Below are 17,806 nucleotides of genomic sequence, written 5' to 3'. Positions count from 1 at the left end.
AGAGAAATGGAGAGTTCAAGGTCATCTTCCAGCTCCATAGTGAATTTGAGGCTAGTCTAGGCTACATGAGACCTTTTCATTGCAACATGCAAGGCTACAGTTCCCACTCAACAGGCTGAGACAAGGCTTGTGAGGTCCATACCAGTGCAGACTGGGTAGTGAGACCCCTGCCTCAGAGGACAGAAAAGAGTGTAGTATGGTTTGCTTAGTAACAAGATTGAATGACAGTTAAGCCTCACAACTTTAAATCTTCATGGAGACACTTAAGTAATCTGTATCAACTGAGCATGTTGTGACATCGTGCACTTGTATCATGTGACACCGTGACCTCTATACAGGCTGTGACTGTCTTTACATATATATATGTGCGCTACAACGTGTTTATTTCTCTTTTAGTGTCTTTGTCTTGTTTTATGGTAAGGGAGGATGGAACCCAGGGCCTTGAGCTATACTCTAGTGGCTAGAGTCTAGTCTTTTATTCCTATTTTATAGATATGAAAAACGTGGCTTGAGGTCCTATGGCTACATAAAGCCTGGCCACTAATCCTGCTGTTTTGGCTACATAAGGCAGCTAGTAGATTAGTGCTCAAGAAAGCCCCTGTAGCCCAGTGGTTCTCAACCTTCTCATGATGCAGCCCTTAATATAGTTCCTCATGCTGTGGTGACCCCAACCATAAAGTTCTTTTCCTGGCTACTTCATAACTGTAGTTTTGCTACTGTTATGAATAGTAATGTAAATATTTTTGGAGATAGAGGTTTACCAAAGGGGTCATTACCCACAGGTTGAGAACCACTGCTTTACCACATCATTTAACCCTAATATAGCTGATTAACTGCGTTAAATGTTTTTGGCCAGTCTGGGACTTAGAAAGTCCATTGTTGTATTTAGAAAGAATGTAATTGCATGTACCTAAAACTAAGAAAAGTAATACAATTGAGTATGTTAATGCATGAACTGAGTGCTAGAAATACAGAGGAAATGTAGTTTAATGATAAAAGTAAGTAAAATGCTTTTTCAGGGAATATAACAGTCTCTTACTTGACTGTATCGACTAACATTATTCTCCTTCCTTTTTAGCTAACTGCCTTCTGTGAAAGCAGTTATTCTTCAGCCACAAGACTGAAATATGATGTTTCAAAACTTAACTAAAAAGCTGTATTCTACTGAGAGACTGATACACATACACACACACACGTTTCCTTTCCCCTGAAATAATTTTAAATCATGGAGAATTTTTCTGGGCTGCTTTGAAACAAGTTGGACAGCGGTGATCGGTGAGTAAAGGTGTCGTACGACTCTTCAAGACTTCCTTCCTAGAGCCCTTGGCGGTCACACTACATTGACCAGAAGGACTGAGAAGAGTTTAAAGAGATCACATTTGGGTTTCAACAGTGGGTTTCTACCTGCACATTAGCCAGAAGAACGGGGAGTGGGTTCCACTGCAGTGATGCTGACTACATCTTTAAAAGTGACCATGATGTTGTATCCATGTATGTCTGTACATAGGAGTTGAGCCTCATATATATACACACACACCACACATAAGAACACAGTGTACTGTAATACTGCAAGAAGGTATTTTTAACTTACCGTTTTATTTTTATACACATGAATCAGATATCATTACTTCAGTTGCAACTATGCACTTGTATAAAGCCATGTGTTGGCGCTTATATCCTTCATTCATGTACCTGATAGGAGATGCATGTTTGTGTAAACAGGAACTGTAACAAGAAGTTTGCAGTTAATTATTCCAGTTCCCAATGCTTGTGGTAGACAACTTTACCCATTTTGAATGCCTTAATTTAATTTTCTTTCCCCCCAAATCTCAACCCTTTTCTGTATTTAAGAAGAGAAAGAGCAAGTGTTTACCAGCTCTTAGGATGCAGCTCGCTTTGTGGGAAAGTAGTGTGCTCTTGACCTGCAGCATGGGTCAGTGATAGCCTGTCTGGTGTAGGACGGCTGTAATGTATTGGTCCATCGAACAGTAACGATTGTATTGAAGCCAGTGTGTGTGATGGACATCTGTTAGTTTTTCAGCCCTTTTTACAGACGTCAGCTGGTCTGTAACTACAAAACGTTTCCTTTGCTTTGAACTTGCTGGTTACCCTAGGTGTGTTTTTATTTATGATAAAGGCAATTTTTCACATTTTTCATTCAAGATTAAAAAATTGTCTCAAATATAAAGAAAACTAACGTACTGTAGATATATTTTAATATTTAAATGTGATCCTGAAACAAACAACTGTATGGTGGTATATCAGCTTTGATATCTGGGAAGAGGCAGCCTCAAAAGCGCTTACTTTGATTCTCATTGTTAAATGCTGCCGAGGTTAGAGAATGGGCGGGACCTATCCTGTCATGCTTCGGCCTGGGTAAGTGTGTTCTACCCCACAGTGGAGTGCAGCAGTGGGCAGCATCAGGCTCTGTACATATGCAAAGTTTAATATGATGCTGAAGTGTTTGCCTAGTATTTCAGTGAAGCCAGGAGACGTTTTTCATTGCTTCCCTCTGGGGTCAGTGTAGAGATGTTGTACAAAGTTTGATCCTCATTAGAGATTCTATTGTGGAAATAGTGGCCTTTGGCCTACTGGTATACTAAGTCCCAATCCTATGACCTTCAGATGGCCTGGCTGCATCTTTCATTTCGTCTGTTAAGACTAGATGTGCATGCCATTTCCCTGGAAGCAGCTGTGCTGTGTAGCTCTGCTTCAGAACACAGCTTGCTTCCTTCCTTCCTTCCCTCCCTCCTTCCTTCCTTCAGATTTAAAAATGAAAATATATAAAATTTATATAGAAGAACTATTTCCATTCATTAGAGTTGTTTAAAAGGAGACTGAATTAATATTTTATATAAAGATTTTGTTACACTATGGAAGGTTCTATCCTATTCTGAATTGGAGAGTATATATATATATATATTTTTAATAAATTTTATTAAGGTGAAATAATGTCAAGTTTACACATGAATAATTGAAGTATTTGAGTAAAAAAGGCAAAAGTTTAAATTTTGGATGCTGTGCGTGTATATATGTATTAGAGTTTGGAGAATCATGGTGTGTTGCAACTGTACGAGGCAACTAATGTGAAGGATTCAGGGGAATAAAACATTCTGAGGGGTGAAAAATCTCTCATGGAGCTTCTTCACATACGGTTTAACAGGGATTTATAAGGTCATTTGTCCAACTAACAGAATTTCGAGTAGAAAACTGTGACCTTAGGGAAGTATTTGCTTCTCCCGTCATCTGCTTGTCCGTGATGCACACACCTGCCGTCACTTCCCACCCAGCAGTCGTCACAAGAGCAACCTGATCTGCGCCAGTTTCACCTTTTCTCACCCCCAACCTTCCGAGAAATGATTATCAGAGCAAATGTTGCTTCCTTTATTCAGTTTGTCCCAGAGCCATAAATACCTCCAATTGGGACCTAAAAGAAAGGAATGCCGGGTTTCCTTAGTTGGATACTTTTGCTTTGTGGAAATAAAAAAGACAGAAGTAAAAGAAAAACTAAGTTCCGGTATTCTGATGAAAGTTAATGTAAAATTAACTTTTAAGTGTTGCTTTTAGAAAAGCAAGATTTAAAAAAAGTTGAGTTGAAAGTTTCACATGCCCTAGCTAGCTAAAGGATAAGTGAGCTAGTAATCCCCAGGAAAGGCTGGTGTTTCTGGCCAGCCTTTGAGAGGCCATGGACCCTAGAGGAGGCTTTGCATCAGCTCCTGTGTAGATCTACAGTGCTCATGTCCATGCTGCTGCTGTCAGTCTGTTAGGGTTCCCAGGGTGACGTGGAGAAACCCAGACACTAATTAACCTTACAGAGGCGCTTTGAGCAGCATGCTGAAACCCCAAGTAGAGCAAGTAGCTTCCGAGCTTCTCAGGCCCTTTGACTGCTACTGATTCTCCTGTCCCGCCTGAAGGTGGCTTCAGCTCCCCTGGCTGTGGAGGTGCCACAGCCACATTAAAGCACTTTGACAGCACTGTGTGACAGTGTTGAGGGTTGTGCCCTGGGGCCTCGCCTTGTTCCCTCCCTTGTGGTGACTTTTGTTTGGAAACGTAATAAGTTATAAACTGCATGATTTAGAGAGTCATCCTGGATCAGCTGTCCCCCTGAACAAAAGAAATCATACCCTCTTGATTGATTTTTATTTTGTTGCATCTTTGTAGTAATGTAATTGTATTTTTATGCCTGCTTTTTGTCTAAGAAAAAGAAATAAAAGAACCTAAGCTGTCGGCATCTTTTCCCGTGAAGTACTTGTGCAGTGCTGCGGCTTCTTGACCCGTCTCCCTAAAGGGTGCGGGTAGAAGGTGGGGTGACGTCATCACAGAGAGACCCTTGTGCCTTAGCTTCTGGAGTCTGCCTCCAAGTCACTCGGGGCTTGCAGACTTACACATCTGGTTCCAGGTGGGCAGGGTAGAGGACAGAGTGCCTTTCTGTCTGAAAAACAGTGTGATGGGCATCTTCTGGAAGGTGCTTTCCTGGTAAGCAGTGGCCATCCTCTGGTCTTGGGTTGGTGTATTCTCTGAATACATTCATCTGTAAAGTAGAGACTGTGTCTGCCTTTCAGGGACTGTTGTTTTAAATTGGGTAGTGCATGTGTGGTGGCGGCAGTAACCCAGATGTTCCCTCCAGAAGGGGGAATGGCCGGTTGTGGTGAGGCATGCTGGTAGAACTGGCTGAAGAGGTGGAGGCAGAGGAGGAGTTTGAGGCCAGCTTGGGCTACAAAAGGGGAAGTTTTCTATCTCAAAGAAGCGCTCTAAGCAGTGGTAAAATAAAAGTCCTGATGGAATATATCTAAAACACTTGTTGGGAAAAAGAGCACAACTTATATTAAACTAATGGTCTGGTTGTCAGTGTACGTGAGGAAAGATGAACTTGGGTTTTGTTTTCTGGCACTGGTTAAAATAACCATAGAATGGGTTATGTTTAGATGGAGCATTTCTCTCCTCTGGGTCCAGGGCAATCCTGACAAGATTAGCTAGCTTGCTAAGGAGCTGTACTTACATAACTGAAAATCCATGACAGTTAAGACCCAGTGGAGTTCAGCAAACGACAGTTTATTTTACATAGGAAACTAAACATTTTCCAGTAAACATCATTTATTCCTTACAATATGTCAGAATAATAGCATGCACATAGAAGAAGCAAGTGTGCTTTGAAGTGTTAGGGTTGTAAAACATCAGAGGAAGTACTGTGGACAATGCTTAGGATGTGTTACTTAGTAAGACTAAAACCCCCAGGAGTTGGGTGGGACTTAGCAATACTCTTGACTGCACACCTTCCAGCAGCTAAAACCTACACTGAGTCCCAGCAGCGTAACTGAGGTACGGCCCTTTTTTAAAAAGTCTGCGTTGTGCTTCAGTTGGGAAGGCTGTTGGTAATCCCTCATCTAAACAGAGGAGGGTTCAGTTAGGAACTCCGTAAGGCATACTGTGAAGGGTTGGAGCACTGCTTACTGTGTTGTAGACCCAGCAGCGTCTGTGTGCACTCCTGACAGCCCTGAGCAGATGCTGTGCTGCACCGTGACATACAAGCCCTTGGTCATGGAAGGGTTAACCTGCCCGGGGCGTGACTGAGCAGACCCCACCCACTCCTGGTGGGAAGACTACTAAAGGTTCTGAAAGCTGCAGTATAGACACAGCTGGCCCTTCAGAGAGGACGCAGTCTGACTTGAAGGGTCAAATGGTTCCTTGGGCAGCTCCCATTGTTGCAGGAGTCAAGGCTGGTGTGGTGGTGTGCTCTAGTCCAGCACTCCCAGTGTCCAGAAGGCTGAGGAAGGAGGACCACAAGCAGAAGGATAGCTTGGGCTGCATAGTGAGACTCTCTCTCTCTCTCTCTCTGTCTCTGTCTCTGTCTGTCTCTCTCTCTCTCTCTCTCTCTCTCTCTCTCTCTCTCTCACACACACACACACACACACACACACACACACACACACACACCAAAAAACCCCTAGTGTATAAGGCCCTACCACAACCTATGGGAGTGGGGGAAGGAAGTGGGCAATTTTAAACAAGTGGCTTTTTCCTTCTCTGAGTCGGCTGTGTAGCCCAGGCTACCTCAGACTCCCAAGTGCTGGAGGTGTAGGTTTGCACCTCCATATCCAGCTAAGAGGCTTTTCAAGTCTAACAAACCTGATCTGTAGTTTCTGAAATGATTGACTAGGAAAAGACTTTAAATGTAGCAATGGGAAGCAATGGTGCATCCCCTGGTTCCATCATTTGAAGTTCACTGTGTGTAGAAAGAATAACATCCATCATTCCGCTTTGGTGGCAGGCTTCCGGTAGTGCAGGACTGTTGCTGTTACCCATATATTTAAAGCCAGCATGATCACAAAACGGGTAAGAACTGAAATAAACAAAGTTCCAACATTAAAAAGCTGGACACTATCCTGCTTTTAGTAGAAGCCTACGTGAGATTTCACCTCCAGCTCCAAACAAAACAAGATCATGAGACCCAGAGCAGCCTTGCTTTCAGACATTTCCTGGGAAAGGACTTCCCTGTAGAAGCTTGGCCATGCATCCTCAAGCATCACTGAAGTGACGTGGCTCTGGCTAAGAGGTGCAGCTAAGACCCTTCCGCTTACGTCTCAGGACCTGGGTGTCTCAGAATGCTGCTTTCTATGAAGACTTGTGGTCAAGTGTGGTGGACTCTGCCTGTGGACCCATGAGAAAGGCTGAGGCAGGAGGACTGCTTGAGGCCCAAGGGAAAAGCCAACCTGGGCGGCACAGCAGAGACTCCACATCCCACCAAAGTATTTCTGAGCAATCAGCCCTGTGTCAGTACGTGTTGTATCATAAAGTGACCATGAAAAGATGTGACCGGTAGGCCAGGAGAACAGCAGCCTAACTTGCCCTTTAAGACATGAAGGCTCATTTTATGACAGGGTCTCACTGGCCCACTCGGTGTAGCTGAGGGTGACTTTAAACTCCTGATGCTCCTGCTTCGGCCTCCGAAGTGCTGGGATTACAGTTTCGGGAGTGTTGAGGCTTACAGCCAGCTCTCCTCACATGCATGGTAAGCCACTTTACCACATGAACTGCAGTCCCACCTGACTTCTGAGATGTCTTTGTGGTGGTCAAACACCTCCAGCATACTACCCACACTTCATTTTGGACAGGTTCTCCTCTTTATGTAGCTTTGGCTGACCTGGAACTTTTTGTGTAATCAGGCTGGCCTCAGACTCACAGAGATCCGCCTGCCTCTGCCTCTTGAGTGCTGGGATTACAGGCGTGCGCCACCACACCTGGCTGGGCACACTGTTTTTAAAAGCTAGTCAGTCACTCACAGCAGTGGTGACAGAGAAGAAACCCTGCAATAGGAACAGTTTTGATCTTTTAAATACAAGCTTTTTGTATGTGGGCTCTTTGCTGTTTAATTACATTCCTTTCCCTCCTGTGAACGCAACTCCCAGGGAGGAGAGCTAGGTCTGTCTCCTTTTCCATCCCATCACTAAAGTCAGAGCTGACAAAAATACAACCTCCCGAAAGGGACTTGACTCTCCTGAAGCTTGCTTTCTCAGTGGAAGGTCTAGTGTTGAGGACGTGTGCTAATTGTCATTGGATAGGTTTCTGTTTCTTCACTTTCCAAAGATGCTGTGTTGCCGGGCGGTGGTGGCGCACGCCTTTAATCCCAGCACTCGGGAGGCAGAGCCAGGCGGATCTCTGTGAGTTCGAGGCCAGCCTGGACTACCAAGTGAGTTCCAGGAAAGGCGCAAAGCTACACAGAGAAACCCTGTCTCGAAAAACCAAAAAAAAAAAACCAAAGATGCTGTGTTGAAAGCAGTGTAAGGGATGAATTCTCGTTCAGTCGACCAAAGTATTTTCTTCTCTCAGCTTCATGTGCGCTACACACACACACCCTGCCTACCTTCCGGTGTGAGCATGTAGCAGATGGCGCTACCTGAGCCCGTGCTTTAAAACACAGTTGGAGATGTCTTTGTACTCAAAGACATGTCTACAGTTCTGGCTTCTGGTCCCTGCCGGCCTCACTTCCCTCCTCCACTTCCCTCTCCCCCAGCCTCCTGCCTCCAGTGACCTGCACTCCTCAGTGTGGCCAGTCCTGGTGCCGCCTTTGCTCCTGGTCATGTGGGTTGCTCCTCTGATCAAATCTTTACTCAGCTTTTAAGACCTCACTTTGCAGATTACTCTCTCCGCTCCCACAGAGTAGGCAGGGTTCCTCAGCTACCCACCCTGCTGGTCTCCCAGACTGTACTGGTTCTTTTGCCTTAACTGCTTAAGTATACGGGATTATAGGTGCCTGCTACCACACCCTGCTGCCCTGCACTGAAAACCCATCTCACGGCACATTTCAACAGTAAATAGTGGCATTCCTGTCCAATCTCCTTGTTGACGCAGGGACTCCAGGGTGAGAATGGGCTCCCTTGGGCATATTTCTCCCCATGGACTGCAGGGAGTGGATGCTAAATAGAGATTGTCACTGTTGAAGACTAAATTACATTCTTTTGTCCTGTGAATCCGTAGCCCAATCGAACTAAATGAATCTGTTAAGCCTTATGATGGGTTCCATGTTAGACCCAAGTCCCACAAAAACAAACAAACAACAGAAAACAAACCCACACACAGGAAGTCAAAAAGAAGTTTTTGCTTACTTGTCAGATCATTGGTGGTCATTAGAGTTGTTATTATCCTTGCTGGAAAAGAAAATTCATAGAATAAATAACTTCTCACACATTTTTTTGATACTTCGATTTAGCTCATGCCTTTCCATTTTACTGTAGTAATATATGCTAACTTCCTGGATGACCTTGATAGGGGACCTTTGTTAATACTGTAGTGTGTAACCATCGAATGAGCAGTCATGCACCCTGACCCTGGCCCAGTCATGCAGGAGCTGCTCAAGAAAGCAAAAGTGATTTCTAACAGTAGCTCAGCACTGCCGGGGAGGGCTTCCATCCCTCCCTGTGCTCACCCTTAAAAACAAAAATCCTAAGTCTCATTTGCATATTGAGCTTCCAGATATTTTAGTTGAAGAAAGGCTCCCACTAATTAAAATGTGTGTGTGTGTGTGTGTGTGTGTGGGTGGGTGTAGACAGACTAGAGAGATGGTTCAGTGGTTAAGAGCCCTGGCTGCTCTTCCAAGGACCTGGGATCACTTCCCAGCACCTGTTTGGGAGCATATAACTCTAGTCCCAGAGAGTCTGACCCCTCTTTTGGCATCTGAGGGCACCAGGCATGCATGCGGTGCACATACATAAATTTAGGTAAGATACCCATATACATAAAATTAAACAAAAATCATGTTTTAAAAATTACATGTTTTTGAGGCAGGGTCTTACTGTGTATCACTAGCTGACCTTGAAATCCCAGCGATCCACCTGCCTCTGTTTACTGAGCACTGGGATCAAAGGCGTGCGCCACCACACTGGCAAGGAGAAGACACGCTCTTCCTGTCTAACTAGAGTTAGTTCTGTTGTTTAGCCCCTTTCTCAGTTAACAGCCCTCTGTAGTGAAAGGACCCCGGGCAACAGCTGAAGCCACAGTCTGCATTACAACCCCTCGTACACAGGGGTTCCCTCCCTTAGCAGGTTCTGTTGAGCAGTTCATTACAAACGTAGTAGTGTGCAAGAGAAGACCCTGACATTGATGGAACCCGGTCCCTGGAGCGAGGTGGCCTTACTTGCACAGGTGTAGGCAGAGAGGCCCCAGGTCAGTGCGCTCACGGCTTCCGAGTCCTTTAGCTTCCACAGATACTGGAGCTGGGCGAACTTACTGGCTGCACTGATCACGGTGCACAAGTTCTGGGGTGGAAAAAGAGAGTCAGTCTGAAAAGACAGAGGACTGGAGACAGAGCTTTTTTTTTCTTGTCTGTTTTATTCTCTGGAGAGCTCGCACAACTGTGAGAGCTAGTTCTCCTTCTACTGTGTGGTTCTGGGGTTGAACTCAGGCCATCAGGCTGGGCAGCCAGCACCATTAACCACTGAGTCGTTGCGTCAGCCCAGATTCGGTGCTTTTTAAGCCAAATGTTCCAAGTCTTAACAGTCTCCAACCTGCCAAGGTTTGAAACTTCAGTTTGGTGAAGAATGACCCTCGGCTGCCTCTGTGGTAGAGAGTGAACTGGCCAGACAGACCTAGTCCAGGGCCTGGCTGCAGACCCACCCTGTGTTCTGCTCTCTCCCCAGAATAGGGACGGTGTATCCTGGCCTGTCACTAAATTGATCAACTTCCAAACTATTCCTCATCCTGAGCACTGTCCTCTCTTATCTCTCAGACAAGAAAGCCTTGCAAATTGGCTATCAACCCGTCAGGCTCTATCTCCCCAGCGGCTGCTAAGCTCAGACCAGAGGGAGACTACTACAGTCAGCTAGGCTGAGCAGGAGGGCATGGTCGGGGAGATGAAGTTAGAAAGGACCACAGAGAGTGGTGTGTTTGGAAGTCAGGCTTGGGAAGCAAGTGTGTGGTACCGAGATCCTGATCTATAGTGAAACTTCAGAGATGAGTGGCATGGGGACTGACAGCTGGCTTTCCAATCAGTGACAGTCACGGGGCCCTTGACAAGCTCTGCTTCCTGCTGCAGCAACAGGACCTGGCTGGCATGGGCACCTGGCTGGCCACCAGAAGTCCTTGTGGGTGAGAGATGGGGCTCCACAGGGAAGAGTCCTGGAGAGAGGGGTGTCGGGGAGTGTGTCTGGGCAGAGGACGGAGCAGTGCCATGGCTTAAACAGACAAAAGTCAAGCACAGATGGCCTGTAGGAAGGCTGAGCCCAAGCAAGGAAACCGGTGGGAAAAGAAGCTCTTGAGAAATTGGGGCGCTGGATAAAGCAAAGGAAGGTGGCAGGGTCAGCTTAGTGTGGTGGGGAGGGGCCCAAAAGGGGGGGGGGGAAACGCCAAAAGTGGGTTACAGCATAGCCCAAGCGGACAAGTTACTAGCGTGTTTCCTTTTCCAGAAAAAGCCAACTTTGAGATCAAGGGGTAGTCTGGGACCAGGCCATTAGAGAACTCCAGTAGTGTCAACACACACTCAAGGGAGAGCATCCTGTTAGCTCACGAAACGGTCCAGTGCAGGCAGGGGACTGGCAAGCAGAGATGTGAAGGAGCTGAATGTGGGCATGAAAAGTACCAGTCCGTCCCCAAGTCTGCCAGAGAGCAGGTGCACAGTGAGCGCTTGTAGGGAGACTGAGGAGGAGACGCAGAGTGGGAGGGAAACGGGAAAGTTAACATTTGAAAAGTATCCCTGTCTCGAAAAACCAAAAAAAAAAAAAAAAAAAAAAAAAAAGAAAAGTTACACTGTGGGGGATGGCAAGGTGGGGGATGGCAAGGGATCGCCGGGTGGGGAAGATTGCTGGGGGTCTGATGACCCGAGTTCAATCCCTGAAACCCACAAGATGGAAGGAGATGACTATCACAAGTCCCTGTGTGGATTCCCCGCCCCCATACACAGAAGAGGGGGAGTCCATCTTCGTGTTCCCTTTGAGCCCCAAACCTTTCAAGAATAACGTCTTGATATTTGGCCTGTATTGCCTTTTCATCCTCAGTACGGCTGCAAAGGGTGGATGAAACCCCATGCTCTAAAGCAGCGGTTCTCAGCCTGTGGGTCTAGACCCCTTTGGGGGTGTCTAGTGACCCTTTCACAGGGGTCACCTAAGACCATCAGAAAATACAGATGTTTACAATTCGTAATAGTAGCAAAGTGACAGTTACGAAGTAGCAATGAAAATAATTTTATGATTGAAGGTCACCACAACGTGAGGAACTGTTAAAGGGTCGCAGCGTTAGGAAGGTTGAAAAATCACTGCTCTAAAGCGATGTAGGCACAAAAGGAAGGTATCCATTTTTTCAGTCTCTCTCCATTAGGGGCACCACTCACCATGGCCAGGTCGATGATCCATTTCTGCAGGCTGAGGATGAACCAAGAAGACACAAATCTGGACGCGTGCTAAGGGACTCGGCAGTGAGTCACTGGCAGCCCCACCCACCCCTCCCTTCTTGTTCTGTGCAAACCAAGCCAGACCTCAGAGGGTGACACAGAAGCCACAGTGGAAGGGGGGACTGTTCTGGACAACGTCCAGCTTGGAAAAGATGCTAGGGATTGCGTGTGAATGAATATCTGCTCTGAGCTCAGAAGAACGGAAGCAAATTGTGGAAGAAAGCGTACAGATCCGTGTTCCCGGACTGTAACCTGAGGCTGGGGATAGTCATACAGCTGTAGCTACATGCTGCTTTCCTGACCCAAGCAGACATCTCTAATGCATCAAAAATTAAGCACTTACAAGAAAGGTTCAAGGAGAGATGCTCTGCAAGACTCGTGTGCTGTGTGTGAACTTTTTAGAATCCACATCCCTTTCCCCTAATTCTGTTGTAAAAGCACAGTAGTTGGGGTGTGCGATGATAGGCAAGGAGGAACCATTTTCCATCTATCTTGTGCAGGGACTCAGGGGCTCAGTGACTGACTACTTGAAATGAAAGAGCCCAACCAGGGCAGAAAGATCAAGCCATGAGGGCCGAGGGGAGCCATAGTCAGGGTGGGAGCGGCTGGCAGGAACAAGTCACTTCCCACTGCTTTGCCTTGGGTGCCATTTCCCTGCTCTGTCTACCTCCCACATGCTACCAGCATACAGAAGAACCCCGAAGCTGGCCGAAAACAATGGTTACGTTAACTAGGTGAAGGGATTAAACTAGAGATGGCCCATGCCAGGAGGCTGCAGAACCGAACACAGTGTGGGCCACAGCCATGGCTGGCATCCAGCTGCACCAAACTGTTACTAAAGCGTTCTCTACGCCAAGTGTAGTGTTGCATGCCTGCCATCTTGGCATTTGGGAGGTGGAGGCCGGAGGGTCCGAAGTTCAAGTCATCCTCGGCTACACGGGGAGGTGAAGGCCAACACAGCTATGCTCTCCCTCTTCCTATGGAGAGGGGAACCTGAGCCAGGATGCTAACAGCAATCGGAGACGGTGTGGTCCAGACTTACCCAAACCCTTGGGCCTCTCACTGTAAAAAGGGTGTGTGGCCATGTCACGGAGGCAGCAGGATTAACTGACTGCTACCTCCGTGCAAACACTCTCTTGGCCTTTTAAGACACATGAAGTTTAAGAAAAGGGACACCGAGACCGTAGGGAAAAGGCTGCCGTGAAACCTCACCCTCTGCATAGAAGATGCCACCGAATGGAGCAGTCTGAGGGCTGACCATTATTACAATCAATCCACGTGAGTCTATTAAATGGGTAACAGGATTTATTAAGATATAAATTGAGGAAATACACTCGCGATTACAGAACAGAGTAGACAGCTGAAGTTGTCCTCTGATCTGACTGGGGGCGAATCCACCTTGAAGGCAGGAGCAGGGAGAAGGGTCACGTGACCCTTCTCTCCCTTTCCTTATAAAAGAGGTCACACACAATGGCAGGAAGCACCACCTCCTTTGGGGCCATATAGCCCAAGGTCATGAGCGGAGCAAATACCACTACAGACCATTCTGCACCTTAAGCCTCCAAACCACCTCTGCCACCTAGTCAAGGCTCAGCCTCTAAATTACAGTTTTGCATAGGGGTGTGATTAGCGGAAAACTGCCCCCATCCGGCCCATGCCTACAGCCAGGCACCTGCCAGGTGCATCCTGCCTGGGACTTGGTGCCAGCCACTCTCATGTTATTAATCCTCTGGGGACATGCTCACGGAAGGAAGGAAGGAGAGCCTGAGATAAGCCCAGGGGGAGCGTGTTGTTCTTAGCAGGGTGACTGCACACCTCACACGTTCGGCGGGGGCACAGCCAATCTATACCCCGCGTGGTCTTGGAGGTCAGTGGGGCACCCTGTTACAGGGATGCCACTGGCCGCAGCCACTAACCTATGATTTGTGTATTTTATGTATTTATGCACTTTATGATCCTTGTTTAGGTAAAAATAAAAAATATGACCCTGCTTCACAAGGCATAATATTGGCAAATAACACCCCAGACCCCACCCCCACCCCCTTTTTGGTGCTGAGGGCAGTCCAGAGCGTCTTGCATGCCACCACCGAGCGAGCACCCCTTCCTTGGCCCCTCTACCTCCATCTCCAGCTCAGATGCAGGAAGGATACACGGCGGCGTAGGGCAAGGCCTGCTTCACGTTCCCATTGAAGTGAAAGACGAATAACAGGAGGAGGATGTCTGAAAGGAGAGTCTGAGATGGGCAGGGCAGTAGGGAGGCAGGCTGGGGATGGGGTGGGGGGAGGGGGGTGTCGGTTACCTTGTGCGATGAGAATGGGGTATTCCAGGTACGTGAGCAGTGGGTTCCCATAGTAACACTGGTAGCGGAAGAAGACCAGGAACCTGGAGAAAGGACATGTAGATATTCACAACCCACCCTGCGACCCGCCAGACCCCAGATACATGTACCCAACACTAGAGCATGGGGTCTTCACCATACTCGTGACGGACCTGAGGACAGACCTTCAGGAATGTTGTCAGAGACCCGTGTGGCAGGTCCAAGAGACCCTGAGCGTCAGCACTTTGCTAAACACCCTCAGGGGTCACCTACACTGCCTGTCACATCGTAAAGGTCACTCGGGGTAACTAAGATCCAAAGAAGACAAGACCCCCGTGAGAACTCAAGGATAAGAGGGAGGGTCTCACCCTGAGGTGTTGCCCTAGCTCTGGCTTCTATGATTTTAGGGGGACCCAAACATCCCACACATCCTGTGCCATGAGGATGATGCGTGAGTGCTTTTCTTTTTTCTTTTCTTTTTCTTTCTTTCTTTTTTGTTTTTGTTTTCCGAGACAGGGTTTCTCTGTAATTTTGGTGCCTGTCTTGGATCTTGCTCTGTAGACCAGGCTGGCCTCGAACTCACAGAGAGATCCTCCTGGCTCTGCCTCAGGATTCTGTATACAGCAGTCATCAACCAGGCATGGAATCTCTGGTGTCATTAAAATAGGCTCTGGCCAAGATCCAATTCCCTCACGCCAGAATTTTAGAGTTTGAGCTCTCAGATCGAAAGCCAAGGAGGGTCCATGCCTCCAAGGCAGGAGTCCAGTCCCTGGAGCATGCAGGCTGCCTGAGGGTGGCAGCCTTTAGGGTCTTCCTGATACCTCAGAGCTTATCTGACTGGTGAGGGTCAGGCAGGCAGCCAGGCAAGGCCCAGAGGGAAGCAGAATTGGAGTGACCACCCTATCCATGCCGGGGGGAGGAGGGAGAAGGGAGCGGGAGGAGGGCGGGGGGAGGAGCCAGAATGTAAACAGCGGGGATCAGGCAGGGTTGCTCTCCTATTCCTATTGTTCCTACCTCAGGATTAAAACAACTCCCACCTAAAGCTGCAGTGAGGATTAAAGAAGCAATGCGTGTAGGGCCCCGGGAGGACCTTCGGAAAGTTCTCACGAACTGGGAACTATTGTAATCAGCTGCTGGCTGGAGGAAGTAGGGATAAATAACTATTGGATTTCAGTGGTGGAGCATACCCGCGCCTTCTGGCCTCAGAGCTGGTCTTAACCCCGCCAAACCTAATTCCAGAAACCTGCCGTGGCTGCCCGCCCACTGCCCCGAAGGGAGAGAGGCGGTTGAGACTTCCAGAAAGAGCCTACTTTATCTGTATCGCGATAAGACTGCAAGACCCATCCGGGTCCCCGGGAACATTCCATGACCGGAGAGAGCTGTGTTTTGCTGGAGTCAGCTGTTGGGGTTGAGAAGATTCCTGATTGGGTTTGCGTGTTCAAAGCCGGGCTGCAAAGAGGGAGCTACAGGCAGGTTAGGAAATGTGGCTTGGCGCTCTGTAGGCGTCCGTGAGCTTGCTCTTCAGTCTGCACCCTGAAGCCTCCGCCCCATGCTCGCGAAGGACTTCGCAAGCCGGAGAGGCCAAAATTGCTCTCCTGACTTCAAACACCCGCATCATCCTCGGCCGCAGCCAGGTTGTCATTTCTGTTGGCATCCTTCTGTCTCATGCCTCACCCCTCACCCTGCCAGCCTCTCTCTCCCTCTCTGAAATACACATACTCTAGTTTCTATGCGGCCATCGGACCAGGGACCCTCCCGCCCGCCCGCCCCACCGAGCCTCTCTGGAAAGGTGCACCTTGAAGCCCACTCCCATCAGATGGGCGCGCTCCTCCCGGAGGGTGCCAGCGGGGTGGGGCTGGTGACAAACCGAGAGGGCTCTGCCTGGCGCAAGATCGCGCGACTCAGGGACGTGTTCCCCATTTAATTTGTTTTCCCCAACCGAAGTTTCACAACTTTACCTCTGACTCTTAACTACTTAGCCAAGGGCACCGAGAACTTGGCTCCTGCAACAGTCGCTTCCCAATCCTGCGTGCTGGACCCCAGCCCAACTTTCAAGCGCGGACCCAAGTTCCCCCTCCTCCTCCCCCACATGGAATCATCAAATCTTGTAACTCAGATCTCAGCCCAACCACTGGTTTACTGGCAGGGGTCTCGGGGCTGGAAAAAAAAAGGGGGGGTGTGCCGGGTGATGTTAGGGACATTAAGGGGCTGCAGGTGCAAATCGCTTTGCCCGCGCCCTGAAGGTTGTCTATAAAGACGGGGTGGCTCCGCTGCATCTCTAAGATGGGCGTGCACATGCAATTCGTATCTCCCGGGATTTGGGGAGAAGAAGCAAGGGAGGTGTGTGGGAGCGCCCGGGAAAGCGCCTCCCAGCCCCGCGTCCCCCGAGTTAACCCTTGGCCTCCCGGACTCGCAGGCCTCCCGGGGCCTTACCCCGCCAGCTCCAAAAGTAAACTAGGGAGGCTGATGCCTCGCGCGCTGCGCGCCGCCAGCTGCGCGTAGATCTGCGGCAGCTTGAGTGCGGCGCACACGGCCAGCGTGCTCCAGTTGCAGAACCACAGCAGCCCGGCCTCCATGCTGCAGTCCCGGGGTGTACCGGGGTTCAGGGGATTGAGAGATCTTGTAGGTGAGAACCAGGAGCTTACGATCCAAAGAGTCCTTCCGCCTTCCCGCCGGCCGGGCCACGCCCCGACCACGCCCCGAGCTGCTGCGCTCGAGGGCGCCCCGCCCATGTCGGCTGGACTCAGGATGCTCCCCGCCCAGAGTCGGCTCTGCTCTGGGTGTGCCCCGCCCGGCCCTTGGTTTGCTAAGCTCTGGAAACACTCCCGCCCCGGGTCTGCTCCCATCCGGGTGCACCCTGCCCTGAGTCTGCTCCACTCCGGGTGCACTCCGCCCGTTGCCCGCCCCGGCTCAGGATGCTCCCCGCCCGGTGTCTGCTCCACTCTGGGTGCACCCTGCCCCGTGTCTGCTCTGCTCCGGGTGCTCCCGTCCCCGGGGTGGTGGCTCTGCCCTGCCCTGCTGGGTTCTGCCAGCTGCTGATTCACTCTCCGGGTTCCACCCACCGATGCTCTTCCTAGCGGAATGCAAACGCCCGGACAAACCAGCCTCCCCAGGGGTTGGGTGGGCACAGGGACTACTTCTCAGGCCATAGGCCATTCTGTGTGTTTTCCACTCTCCACAAGTTATCTCTTTGCTCTGAACCTCTCAGCGATGAAAACTTTTAAAGCCTTTGGTCCAACCCCGTCAGCATCCTCCCCGTCTTACAGGCCTGAAGAAGCCAGAGAACGCTGAGGCCCCTGAAACCCAGCCACACGAAGCCAGCCTTCTGTTGGCGAAAGACATCCACAGCGGAGGCTAATCTCTTTAGTGAGCTTGCTCCCTAAACCCGGAGGCTGGTTTTCCTGTTTTGTTTTGTTGAAACAAGGTCTTATACAATGCTGACTGACTGGTCTTGAACTCAGTGTGTAGCCTAAGCCAGCTTTCAACTTCGGATCCTCCGGCTTCCGCTTTCCAAGGGCTAGGATTGCAAGTGTGTGCCTCTGCACCAGGACTTAATAGTGTGTGGGTTGTGGCGGGGTCACGTGACCTAGACTGGCTTTGAACTTCTCGTT

The 17,806-nt window shown here is 49.1% G+C and overlaps 2 protein-coding genes across 5 annotated transcripts in view; one reads left to right on the top strand and one right to left on the bottom strand.

Moving 5' to 3' along the window:
* Rock2 (Rho associated coiled-coil containing protein kinase 2) overlaps positions 1-4,231 on the top strand; it is a 103,004-nt gene extending 98,773 nt beyond the window's left edge. For all 3 annotated transcript variants that reach the window (XM_052745849.1, XM_052745848.1, XM_052745847.1), the window contains one exon: positions 1,079-4,231. In XM_052745849.1, the coding sequence (XP_052601809.1) occupies positions 1,079-1,082 (4 nt within the window). In that variant the 3' untranslated portion in view covers positions 1,083-4,231. The remainder of the gene's footprint in view (positions 1-1,078) is intronic.
* Positions 3,338-17,191, bottom strand: Slc66a3 (solute carrier family 66 member 3). 2 transcript variants are annotated; one of them, XM_052745850.1, is made up of 7 exons: positions 16,629-17,191; positions 14,178-14,260; positions 14,029-14,098; positions 11,819-11,876; positions 9,632-9,752; positions 8,604-8,645; positions 3,338-4,531 (listed from the first exon to the last, which is right to left on the bottom strand). In XM_052745850.1, exons 1-7 carry the CDS (start codon positions 17,039-17,041, stop codon positions 4,338-4,340), a joined length of 981 nt encoding a protein of 326 aa, XP_052601810.1. In that variant the 5' UTR covers positions 17,042-17,191; the 3' UTR covers positions 3,338-4,337. The 2 variants fall into 2 exon arrangements, with proteins under 2 accessions (XP_052601810.1, XP_052601811.1); XM_052745851.1 differs by lacking the exon at positions 3,338-4,531 and adding an exon at positions 5,032-6,340 and having other exon boundaries at positions 16,629-16,902.
* Positions 17,192-17,806: the final 615 nt, after the last annotated feature.

This window comes from Peromyscus californicus, unplaced genomic scaffold, assembly GCF_007827085.1.
Source record: "Peromyscus californicus insignis strain IS unplaced genomic scaffold, ASM782708v3 Scaffold_1__1_contigs__length_55948999, whole genome shotgun sequence".
In the NCBI taxonomy this organism is placed as follows: Eukaryota; Metazoa; Chordata; class Mammalia; order Rodentia; family Cricetidae; genus Peromyscus; species Peromyscus californicus.
This window is presented reverse-complemented; position numbering and strand designations above follow the sequence as displayed.